The sequence below is a fragment of the Sander lucioperca genome, chromosome 7 (genome assembly GCF_008315115.2).
Source record: "Sander lucioperca isolate FBNREF2018 chromosome 7, SLUC_FBN_1.2, whole genome shotgun sequence".
NCBI classification, from domain to species: domain Eukaryota; kingdom Metazoa; phylum Chordata; class Actinopteri; order Perciformes; family Percidae; genus Sander; species Sander lucioperca.
In genome coordinates this window covers 42,067,384-42,080,460 of record NC_050179.1, presented here as the reverse complement: position 1 = coordinate 42,080,460, position 13,077 = coordinate 42,067,384, and the positions used below count along the sequence as shown (strand labels likewise).

General features: G+C 42.1%; 1 protein-coding gene across 4 annotated transcripts in view; it reads right to left on the bottom strand.

Moving 5' to 3' along the window:
- ppfibp2b (PPFIA binding protein 2b) overlaps positions 1–13,077 on the bottom strand; it is a 112,713-nt gene that overhangs the window by 71,670 nt on the left and 27,966 nt on the right. For all 4 annotated transcript variants that reach the window (XM_036003341.1, XM_036003342.1, XM_036003343.1 and 1 more), the window contains exon 2: positions 6,077–6,181. In XM_036003341.1, the coding sequence (XP_035859234.1) occupies positions 6,077–6,158 (82 nt within the window). In that variant the 5' untranslated portion in view covers positions 6,159–6,181. The remainder of the gene's footprint in view (positions 1–6,076; positions 6,182–13,077) is intronic.

Genomic DNA, 13,077 nt, shown 5'->3' with positions numbered 1-13,077 from the left:
ACTCCGGTGGATTTATGAGGACTATGGTTAACTGCCCCTCAGATCTCTGCAGGGAAAATCCGTCAAATCTGTCAAATCTGAGTTTTCTATTTCACAGTGGCTCCGTGTGGAGCTTAGCACCGCCCATGACAATTGTGATTGATTTAAGGAAATGCAAATAAACCAGAGTACTTTTTCTCCCATCCCAGAATGCTACGTGGACTAGCCAGACCCTCCTCCGCTCCGCAGCGTGTGGATGTTCTGGCAAAGCGTGACTAAGAAAATTAAAACCAGAGATTTGTCTTAGTTTTAGGGGCTTGGAAACGCAGCAGTGTGGATGTGGCCCTAGGATTAAACGCCAACCTCTGTGATTGGAGCCTAAGCTTAGATCCTGACATGGCTGTACAGATAGGCTCTACCACATCCTCCACCCTGCCATTCAATTCTGGAGTCCCCCAGGGCTGCATGCAACCTTCTCCTGTACTCCCTGTTCACGTATGGCTGTGTGGCCACACACAGCTCTAACACCATCATTACATTTGCTGACAAATAAATCAATAGTGTGCAGAAATAAGATACTGTTACTGATAAAATCATTGAAGCGATTTATGTTGCCACACTGGCACAGATAACCAGGCTACGTGCTATATAGACAGAATAGGCAAAATCGATATACAGTATGCTGTACATAATAGTTTTCATGTTACAATGTTGACTGAAATATAAATCAACAACAAAATTGCTTCCACCGGAAGTGTCTACTCTATTTCATGTTGTATTTTCATTGAAATAATAAATAGTTTTCACGTTACAATGTTGACTTGACTTAATTAAATATAAATCAAGAACAAAATTGCTTCCACAGGACGTATTTCGTATTTTAGCTGAAATGTATTTTGTGCGTGCCTTTCCTGTCCTGACAGTGGAGCTGACTTGAGAGTGGAGAATGCACTGGAAGCGACCCCACAGAGGAGCCCTGCAGGCGGATACTCTAGCCTAGTTTTGCATTGCCAGACCTATCTCCCTAGTGCTGTGTCAGCGCTGGAGTAGGGTCTGGCTACACCGCTTATCTATTCTGGGATGAGGAACGACGCTCTGGCTTGTTTGTATTTCTCTAAACCCATCACAACTGTCCTGGGCGACGCAAAGCCCCGATAACGGAGATAGCAGAAGGGGAGGTATGCTCCAGATGTCAGGCTTTATCCCAGCAATGTACATCCATTGAGCCAGACTAGTAAGGACCTGACTTGGACTCACTACACTAACACCATCATCAAGACAGTGCCTCTTTTTCTTCCGCAAGCTGAGGAGGTTCAACATAGACGCCAGGATACAGAAACTTCAACAGGTGCACCATCAAAAGTATTCTGATTGGGTGCATCACCCACCCGTATGGCAGTTGCTTCATCTTTAACTGTAAGGCTCTACAGAGAGTGTTGAAAACTTGTTCAGCGAGTTGTATGTTTTGTATGTTGTTAAGAAATAAAAATTGTTAATCACAAAATCAAAAATATTAATATTGGTATCTGCCTCAAAATTCCACTATTTATTTGGGTATACTTAAAACCTGCTTAGAAGTAGTATTATGGAATTGGGATACAGCTATTATACTATGTTCTGCTGTAGTAGTGCCATCTGCTTATAATTCCTTGCATTCTTTTGTAATTAGAAACATACTGTGGTGATGCCACTGTATCAGCATTATGGTAATTTGTATTTCCTTAGCCATTCCACACTGTCTGATCTGCAACTACTACTAGTGCACCCCACTACTCTCAGAAGCAATCTCAGCAATTTTATTCTGGAACAAGGTCTGCATATGTAGTTTTATTTCACTGTCTGCTGCTGATTTTTTTGCACAATTCATGATGTGTGGTGTTCTTTTCCATATTAAAGTTATTTTTATAATGATCCCTGGCAACTCTCTTTTCTGAAGATCACTCTAAAATGTGGAGAGGGGTTAATAGTAAGAATAGGGACTAAGTCTAGTAGGCACTGCCCTGCCTGTGAACAGTAGATGGTAGCACTATTTCAATCAATCAATAGCAAAAATTAAAGTAATTAACCAGTTGAGTGCTTTCACTAGTATTCCCACAAGACACCAGAGAGAAAACTCTGTTCATTATGGAAAGCAATATGCCCAACATATCTAAATTCTGTTGATAAGTGTCTCTAATTTCCTTGTTGGTAATTGGCTGATGTTATCGCTAATGGGATTTTTAATGTATTTCTATTTGTGGTCATTGAGAGGCGGAATAGCAAACTCAGAGCACTCAATGAGGTTAGCGTGATTTGGGCAAACAAGGGGTAACTTGATGAGCTTCAGATGTGACACTGGTACCTGTAAACCCTCTTTTGTTCACTTGTGCTATACTGTATGGGATAAAAGAAACTTAGCCAAAAATGTGAATTTTCGTATATCGGGTCATTATCACAGACCTCCATATATCCTGTCTCTGTCTCCATTCTTCTGTGACTAAAGAGATACTTTGTTCGAATCAATCCTTGTTTTCCTACATACCTTCCCTAATGTGGACTACATTAAACATTTACTCCACTGTTGCATTGTCGCTGGCTGCAGCAAACAGACCCGAGTTACACTCATGAAAGCACACACACATGTATATAAAACACACACACACACACACACACACACACACACACACACGCACATATTAACACAGTAAATGAGGCAGTGTCAAAGGTGAAGTACACTAGTTTAGTTTATCACTTCTTAACCTGCTGTAGGGCTGGGCAGTATATCAACTTTTTAGGCTATATCAATATATTTTCAAATGACATATAGTATGAGACAATACCGTATATATCGATATAGTTTGGCTTAGGCCCGCATGATAAATCGTTATTAATATACATTAACATGTTTTAATTATGTAAAGACATGTTCAAGGAGCTCAGATAGAGCCTGTATCAGGGCCAAATCTAGTTCAATGTGTTATATGTCACTATTTCTGGTAGCCTACTGTACTTAAATGGCCAGTATATACTTTATTTTCTTTATTCATTGAAGCCTCTATGTTTACAGGCTTGTGGTGATGCGCAATGTGCTATAGGTGCCAAAAAAAAAAAAGTTTGGTACTGCCAATTTGTTTTGTTTTGTCATGGTTCATGTGTACAATAAACATTACACTTCGTGAGAAAAAAATCGTGGCAGAGAATCGTGATATCAATTCTAAGCTAAAAAATCGTGATTCATATTTTTCCCTGAATCGTGCAGGCCTAGCTTGGCTGGCGAGAGATGTGACCCATGACCAGATTGTCATAGTTAATAAAAATGCAGCGCAGTGACGATAGAGACATTTCATTCACAAGATATGTGTAACGGTGATGACCTGCCGATGCGCCTTCAACCAGCCCTGGACACGTTCATATGAATTAGCCGTCACTCTGTGAGTAGAGAATCTAGTCTGCAGTGTAGTTCATACTCTTCACTGATAAACCTGATAATTGCATATTTAATTGTATAGTAACAATCGGCTTCATGATCAAATTAAGTCGTTGTATTGTACACAGGGTGCGATTCTGAAAAAAGCAGAGGGGGGGGATGTTTTTTGATCATGCACCACAAAACAAAACATGCAAGAATTAAATCCCCCTTTACTGCAATACCATGGATATAGTGCCAGTCGGCCAGCCATGCCAAAACAGTCATTTATGAGCTTCAATATTCAATGAAAAATAATCTCAAAATGAAATACTGAACGTGATGTCAACATAAAACACAGCGCTTTCAAGTCGGAGAGCAGAATTCACTAAGTTATTATAGGTATATAATATATGGTCTATTGATGAAGTAGCACTGATCACTTTGAGGGGGGGGGGTAAATTTTGTCCCCACCGGGGATAAAAATTATTCAGCAGAGGCAGGGACATGTAGACCAGCAAGGGAGAAATCCCACGCATCCCCCCCGACAAATTGCACCCTGGTTGTACACTAAAGTCTGTCACACCTTTCTCTCGTCTATGAGCTCTCTCTCTCTTTTAATCAGTCTGTTATTGTTGTTGAAAACAACTGCAGGGTAATTCTCAGAGATAGGCCTATTTATATTTCATTACACGTCAAGATTCTATCCTCCAATCCAGGCAACGGCAGCAGGTCTGGTGAGCGCCTATCGCTACATCTTCATATACAGTCTATGATCGCTACTCAGTAACTTCAGCCGTAGGGACAATAGTTAGCCTACATTGTAACATTGTGTTTCCAGGGGGCTGTTTCACAAAAGCAGAATTTATAAAGCCAGGATAACCGATAAAGCGAGACTTGGCCTAGTCTAATCTGTGCAGCCTGGCTAGGTGCGTTTCACGAAGGCCAAGCCAGGCTGAGAAGGAGCGACTAGGTCGAGTCAGGCTGAAGTAATTCAGATAAATGCGCGTTTAACAATGTCACATGAATAATTATTAAAATAATGGTCACAAATTTAAATAATAGCAGTACTTAAATGAACAGCAATATGTACTATATTTTTTGTTTTTTTTAATAAGATAAAAGCACTGCTGAGTGAACAGAAAAGGCAGCAGGATTAATAAATCCTGGCTGTTAGCCTTGTAGGCTAGCAGGCTAGCTGTACAGAATAAATCTCCATGGTAAATTAGGTGCCTCTGCTTTTGTAAAACCGAGTCAAGGCTAAATTGAGCCAGGATAACTAGGAAATCCCGGCTTAATCCCTCTGGTGTGTCAACTGCAGCGTCTGAGCGATAAGAAAACGAGACGAAACGTCAACATAAATATTCCCAAAGAAATCCCATTCACCTTGTCTCACTTTACCACCAACGGAACTGTTCAGTTTAATGTGAATTACAACGCTAATAGTCCAGTTAACTTCATTAAAATAGTAGTCATTGAAGGTTTTATGTGATCCCAAGGGACATCCAAAAAATGTACATCTATACATTAATTTTTCATGGTGTTCCTTTACATACAAACATCAGATATGACTTGTTCTGAATGTATATGTGCTATATGTCCTATATGGGGGTACCCCTACCAAAATTTTTCACTATTTTTAGGCGTTGTACTTTAACAAGTCCTCATAAGCTATGTTCACACCACAAGTCTTAATGCTTAATTCGGATTTTTTGCTCAGATCCAATTTTTTGTTTGGCTGTTCACATTACCTTTTAAAATGTGGCCCATATCAGATTCCAGTGTGAACTGTTTGCGGTTTCGAACTGACCAGCATGCGCAAAAGAACAATAACAATGACATCAGACGCAGCACGCTGTTGCACTAAAGTTAGGGAGGTTATGGAGGAAGTAAGCATTTTCACTTTTATTTCAAAATGTTTGTGTAATGGCAGCCGTAACATTAATGAGCAGGTGCTGAGAAGAATGAAGAGAAAGAGAGCCAAATTAGCTATTTTGGCCTTTTGCAGGGTTATGGCTGCAAATTCACTACAGAGGTCTGATTTGCACGTCAGGACCACTACGGGCCTCCTCTGGCTTCGCCCTGCCCAGGCATAGTTCACCATCTTTTGGGTCCTATTGCACGCGCTCACGCTCCACCTCCCTGACGGTGCGGGTGAGACGGTGGTGCGTCCGACCCCGAGGGGCCGGGATCCCACCTCAGCCGGCGTGCGCCAGCCCTCATTTTCATTGTGCCATAGGGTTTTATCGACCCTCTGACTCGCACGTGCGGGAGACTCAATGGTCCGTGTTTCAAGAGGGGTCGGGTGGGTTGCCGACATCGCTGTAGACCCCTGACGCCTTTTACGTGAGCCGATCCCCGCCCTGGCGACACGACGCGGTTGGGGGGCACTGAGGACAGTCCGACCCGGTTGACAGCTGCACCGGGAGCAAGGGGCCCCCTACCCTCCCCACGGGGAGAGAGGGCATAGCGAGGGTTATTGACGTAAAAGTCGCATCAAATCCACCTTGGTTGTTCACACCGCATTGAAAAAAATCAAACCTGGGTCTGATTCAGGACCACATATGGAAGTGGTCTAAATCTGATTTGAAAAAATCTGATCTGGGCAAGATTTGAGTGTTCACACTACTTCTGAAGAAGTCTGACCTGGTCACTTGACCCCAAAAAAAATCTGATTTGGGCCACTTTTGCCTGCTACTTCATAGCTCTTACCTGCGATGATGTCATCCATCTGCTCCAGTGCCGCCTCCAGCATGTGACTGGCCTCCGTTTCCATGGTGATGGCGGGAAGCATCAGATCTCAGGTGTTCTGATGTTCAGTAGAAAAAGAAAAAAATTGAAAATTGGGTTTATTAGCTTACTGTACAGTCTCTTTGTATACAGTATAGTATGCAACGAATGTTGACACTTCAAAGTGAAGTGCCTAAGAAACATCTGTAAAGCTTTAAAATTAACAGATCCATGGGGCGATGCAGGTTTTTTTTTTTTTTTTTTTCTCCGTCGCAACACCGGGACCCCTGTTAACTGCGTACCCTTCTCACTCATGGTAGTACCTTTATAACACAACAATTAATAACCCACAACTAACTCTCTTTAACAGGATAAAACATCATAGCACACAACAATTTATGACTTAATCAATTTCTAACACTAATAATTTTACATTTACAAATGTACACCGCCTAACGGCATGTTGGGTAAACATTATAGCTGCTAGCTAGCCAGGTAGCATAACAGTCTGTTAAGTTGGGTTTGGCTCCGGTCGCTACTGCACATTCAAGAACAGAGAAGAAAGACCAGAGATACACCAGAACAACGTATGCTCAAGAGAGGAGCTGTCTGTTGTTCCGAAGTTTTTTGTTTCTAAAAAATCGGACATAATTTAGCCACTGTTGGTGCCTGTCGCTATAACATTACTTAGTTGCGCTAACGTTACTCGGCTGTGCTAACGTTAAAGACATGTCACTTCAAGCATGCAGCGGAGCAACATTATGAACGCAATCCACCTACGGTGGACCGTTGAGAAAGACGGGAGAAAGACGTGTTCAGAGCAATGATTAAAACACTGGATTTAAGATGTCTTGCCTCGCTGAAATACATCCGCCAACCTACTAACATTATTCAAACACCGAAGGAGGCTGACAGCGGAGCTACGTTCAGTCGCCCACTTTTCTACAACAACCTGTGGCCAAGGTAGTATTTGTACAACTATCTTACAACTATTTTGTTTTGAAAGGGAAACAATGTTAAAGTTGTTTGTATGTGTATTCATTCGATTTAAGTTTATTTTACTACTTTGCAGTTTGCACAATAAAAATAGTTTAGATTCTGTAACTGTTTCATGCATTCACCTTCATATAACCTTATTGTATAATGTTGTGGAGCCAAGCAAACCCTTTAGTAATCAAAGCTTTTAGTAAACATGATGACATTAAAATGTTTTTGTGATATTCTATGTACTCCTGACAGTAGAATAAGCCATTATAAACATATATACAGTATCTCACAAAAGTGAGTACACCCCTCACATTTTTGTAAATATTTCATTATATCTTTTAATGGGACAACACTGAAGAAATTACACTTTGCTACAATGTAAAGTATTAAGTGTACAGCTTGTATAACAGTGTAAATGTGCTGTCCCCTCAAAATAACTCAACACACAGCCATTAATGTCTAAACCGCTGGCAACAAAAGTGAGTACACCCCTAAGTGAAAATGTCCAAATTGGGCCCAATTAGCCATTTTCCCATGTGAGGTGTCATGTGAGTCGTTAGTGTGACAAGGTCTCAGGTGTGAATGGGGAGTAGGTGTGTTAAATTTGGTGTTATCGCTCTCACACTCTCTTATACTGGTCACTGGAAGTTCAACATGGCACCTCATGGCAAAGAACTCTCTGAGGATCTGAAAAAAAGAATTGTTGCTCTACATAAAGATGGCCTAGGCTTTAAGAAGATTGCCAACACCCTGAAACTGAGCTGCAGCACGGTGGCCAAGACCATACAGCGGTTTAACAGGACAGGTTCCACTCAGAACAGGCCTCGCCATGGTCGACCAAAGAAGTTGAGTGCGCGTGCTCAGCGTCATATCCAAAGGTCGTCTTTGGGAAATAGACGTATGAGTGCTGCCAGCATTGCTGCAGAGGTTGAAGGGGTGGGGGGCTCAGCCTGTCAGTGCTCAGACCATGTGCCGCACACTGCATCAAATTGGTCTACATGGCTGTCGTCCCAGAAGGAAGCTTCTTCTAAAGATGATGCACAAGAAAGCCCGCAAACAGTTTGCTGAAGTCAAGCAGACTAAGGACATGGATTACTGGAACCATGTCCTGTGGTCTGATGAGACCAAGATAAACTTATTTGGTTCAGATGGTGTCAAGTGTGTGTGGCAGCAATCAGGTGAGGAGTACAAAGACAAGTGTGTCTTGCCTACAGTCAAGCATGGTGGTGGGAGTGTCATGGTCTGGGGCTGCATGAGTGCTGCCGGCACTTGGGAGCTACAGTTCATTGAGGGAACCATGAATGCCAACATGTACTGTGACATACTGAAGCAGAGCATGATCCCCTCCCTTCTGAGACTGGGCCGCAGGGCAGCATTCCAACATGATAACGACCCCAAACACACCTCCAAGACGACCACTGCCTTGATAAAGAAGCTGAGGGTAAAGGTGATCCTTTTCTAAACCCTATTCAGCATCTGTGGAGCATACTCAAACGAAAGGTGGAGGAGCGCAAGGTCTCTAACATCCACCAGCTCCGTGATGTCGTCATGGAGGAGTGGAGGAGGATTCCAGTGGCAACCTGTGAAGCTCTGGTGAACTCCATGCCCAAGAGGGTTAATAAGGCAGTGCTGGAAAATAATGGTGGCCACACAAAATATTAACTCTTTGGGCCCAATTTGGACATTTTCACTTAGGGGTCTACTCACTTTTGTTGCCAGTGGTTTAGACATTAATGGCTGTGTATTGAGTTATTTTGAGGGGGCAGCACAGTTACACTGTTATACAAGCTGTATACTTTACATTGTAGCAAAGTGTAATTTCTTCAGTGTTGTCCCATTAAAAGATATAATGAAATATTTACAAAAAATGTGAGGGGTCTACTCGCTTTTGTGAGATACTGTAAAGGCCCATTATTGTTATTTATTTAAATTTATTTTAAGTTTGATTACATTATATTTTCGATTTGAATGCACAATTGTTTTTTAAATAACAAATAAATAAGAATTCAATACATTACATCTATGTTATTTTGTCTTAGTTAGGAAAGTAATGTTTAGTTAGGAAGGTCTGGTGCCTTTAGTCTCTTCCACATGGTGGAAGGAAGGTATAAGGTGGAAGGTATACAGTTTATTATTAATTCAACAACGGTATCAGATCGGTATCGGGTATCGACAGATACACAAAGCCCTGGCATCGGTATCGGGACTGAAAAAGTCGGATCGGTGCATCCCTACTGAGAACGATGATGGTGAGGTCTTGACGTGCGCTAGTTTGAGTTGTAGTACCGAATATTCAGAAGTTAAAGCCCAAGCAAAAACAATCTTTGCTGAGTTTTGTTGGTGGCCACGATGTTGTGGCCCTCCTCCCCACGGGGTTCGGGAAAAGTTAGATTTTCCAGCTCAATCAGTTAGTGGTGAAAGAGTTGGCTAAGGCGAACGCTAGCGATGCTAAGCAAATAGTTGTTGTTGTCTCCCCTCTTGTTAGCCTGGTCCTACTAGACAGTATGTAGGAGGGCGGAGCCAGACTACCAGAGTGGCTCTGGGCAGATCCAATAGTTTTAAACTTCAACAGAGTACCCGCCTTCAAGGAAGTTAACACTTGTCAATGGAGAGTGGCCAGACTCTCTGTACAAATGAAATGTACGAGAGTCTGATAGGACCAGGCTAATAGAAAGCATCCTGAATGTAAACAAATTGGCATGGTTGGTGTGCAGCCCAGGACACGAGTGTTCTGCAGCAGGTGATTAAAACCACCCAGAACATTTCTGGGTTACCAGTTGGTAACCATCGAACGAGCATAAGTGACTTTGGTTTGAGCCAAAAGATACTAAAAGATACTAAAAAAAAGATACATAGTAAACGTAATACTACTTTTTTTCTGGCACTTTGCAACACAGTAATACAACAGAGACCTTATTTATTGATATTGATTGTTTCAATATCGATCGATCCAACACCAAAGATTCTTTTGTACCTAAAAATAATGTTTCCAAAATCGTTTCAGTGGTTCATTAACTCATTCAAATGAGACTAATGGTAATGGTAACAGTAATGGACAATTCCGCTTCCAACTTGTAGGGGGACCGAAGAGGAAGTGCTTTGGTGCCTACTATAAAAGTGCTGGTTGACAAGCATAGACCGTAAAAGAAGTTGACAAGTAGCTAATGCTAATGCTTAGCGTTAGCTAATTCTTGGTGGGTAACATAAGATTACGACATCGTTCAACACGCTCAGTTATTTTTAGTATGATTGTTTTAACCACGGTTAACAACTCTGGGCTAACCCACAAATTCATCAGTAACGTTAACTGTATAGATAGACGACTAATCTAATGGTAATTTAGCCAGCTAGCACACCTCTGTCTGTCTGCCTCACTCTCCCGGCACTGCAAGGCTTCAGTCGGGATGAGAGCTGACAAGAGCCCCACGAACACATCCACAGTCAGCCCCCAGCCAGCTAGCAGCCAGCCACATTCATTACAGCAATCCAAACCCGGTCAGTACTTAACTCCGGTGCTAAGGACGCTGACGGCAGTTTACTGAAGCGTCGGGAAACAGACCCAGTCACCCGAGTCAGAACAGCGGCCATTCGTAATGTTACACCTCCGTTAGCATTACCGGTGTTACCCCCCGCCCCTTCGCTTTCAGCCGTCTTTACAGTTAGCTAAATTTACCCCACAAAAAGGGGATAAGGCACCAAAACAACTAATACTAATAGTAATTTAAAGATTTGGTAGCATTGGATCTGGACGGGAAGGATAACTCTGGGAGTTGGAAGGGGTGTGTCACGATTCTGCCTTCTCACTCACAGGTTCGTGGATCTGAGTATCGCGATTTCGGTTTCATATCGCATATCGTTACAGCCCTAATATATGTACATTTAACCCATACATGCACACGTCTTTGAAAACCACCACTAGAATAAAGCGTACATGTACAGTATAGCCAGGAACAATTAAATACATTATTCCTTGAAGCAGGATTGACTTTTCATCTGTCATCGCTGCCTCTGGCTGCCTCTCCATCTCCTGCCATCCCTCTTTCCTGCTTTTCACTGTGCCCATCCTTCCTCCTGTCATTCCTTCTTTGCCTGGCACTCATCTCTTCTCTGACATCTCTCCTTCAAGGCTCTCTTTCTTCTGTTATGCTGTCATGCTGACTTACAGCCAAATAGACATCAACATGCCGAAATCAAGGGGAAGGACAGTGATGTAATCTATTGATGCCTTGGGAGTATAAACCCCCTAGACAGCAACCTAATGCCCATCTACATTAGCACTAACTTTCACAGCCACAGCTCATCATGACGCTGACACTGACAATCTGTATTAAAGTTGCAATAAGTAATATATTTACTGTATTAAATCCAAAAATGACCACAATATGTCATCAGATATTAAGGAAACTTCGCTAAGTTGAAATACTATTTTTTCTGAGAACGATGCTAAAGCCAGTATTTTCTCCTTCAAAATTTCCATTCCGTGACAGAATGTCTGTTTGTGTTTTAGCTTGTGTGTTGTTATCAACTGCCCATTTTGACAGCCCGGCCGGGTTGCCAGATATACCTGTAAAAACGCTACAGCCATGGAAGCAGCAAACAAACGAACGGGATCAACGGAGATAGATTTTACCCGACCGGAAAAACGTTTCTAAAGAGTTGCATGACCAGAGACGTAAATTTACCCAGGTAAATATTGGAGATGTATTTAAAAGATGAAGACAGCTTCGAGCCCAAAAGGACAGAACAGGTAAGCATTAAGCTTCAGGCTAATTTATCACGGCTACTAGGGACAGGCATTTTCAGTCATTTCAACATCTGTGTACTCACATTGAATTATATAGAGTACTCAAGATAGTTACTCGCAAAAACAACTGAGAGACAGCGAGTGAAGTGAACCGGACTGGTCCGGGGTAAGACCTCATGCTAACATGCGATAACTGCTTACATTACCTGAGGAACAGGCAAGCGGGCCATGGCTGTTAACAACCACTGCGACAGACCTATGACAGAAATCGCTAGTTTAACTTCCTCATAATGGAAACATGCAATGTAACTTTGGCAAAACAACAGTGTTCAGTGGCTGTAGCCGACAAACGGTGAGTCATTTTAAGCTAAGGAAGGGTTTCTGTCAGTCGGGTAGAGAGGACCGTGAGTTTGCGGTGTTTTTAACGATTGTTGCAGTAATTTTAAGCTGAGAAAGTATGTCTGTCAGTTGGGTAGAGAGGACGGCAGGGTTGTGATGTTTTTAGCGGTTGTTGCCGTATTTTTAAGCCGAGAAAGTGTGGCTGTCAGTCAGGTACAGAGCTCTGCGTGAGCACGAGTTTTTGTGACTGTCAACATAGCCAGCATCCAACGTTAGCTACGTTCTCAACCTGGCAACCCCCGTGAACTTCGAGTATGGGGAGGAGGGGCCGGGAGAGGCAACTCTCTTAAGTATTTTGAATTTGAACTGCAGTAACTATTTTACAGGTTTTTTTTCGAGTGCTAAACGACAGTGGGCACAACTGGAGCTACATGTGCAAAACTCTAACTACAGTCTGCACAGCAGCAGTTCATGTGAACCAACCTCTAGTTCGTTTTTCATTGCTTGAACACAGTTTTCAAAACTCTACACACTTATCCCACTTTAACCACCACCTGTAAAACACTGTGGATTCAGTCTGGTGCATTTCAAACACTGCTGATTGCAATTTCAACTGAAAGACTTGTTAGTGAACACATACTGTGTGTGTATATATATATATATATATATATATATATATATATAGGGAACGCTCAGAAATACTTTTTTTGGAAATAAAGAACACCTTGAAGTTACATACATATAAAAAACGTGAAAAACACTACCTTTACTATAGTGAAACTGTGGACTGTTTTTCAGAAAGTAATGGAGGTGGAGGCAATGGCAACACCACAGTCTTGTTTTGTCCACTAAATAAATTGTATTTATAGATGATGCAGGTGCATGGCAAGCCAGGACATCCAATGTTCTTTGT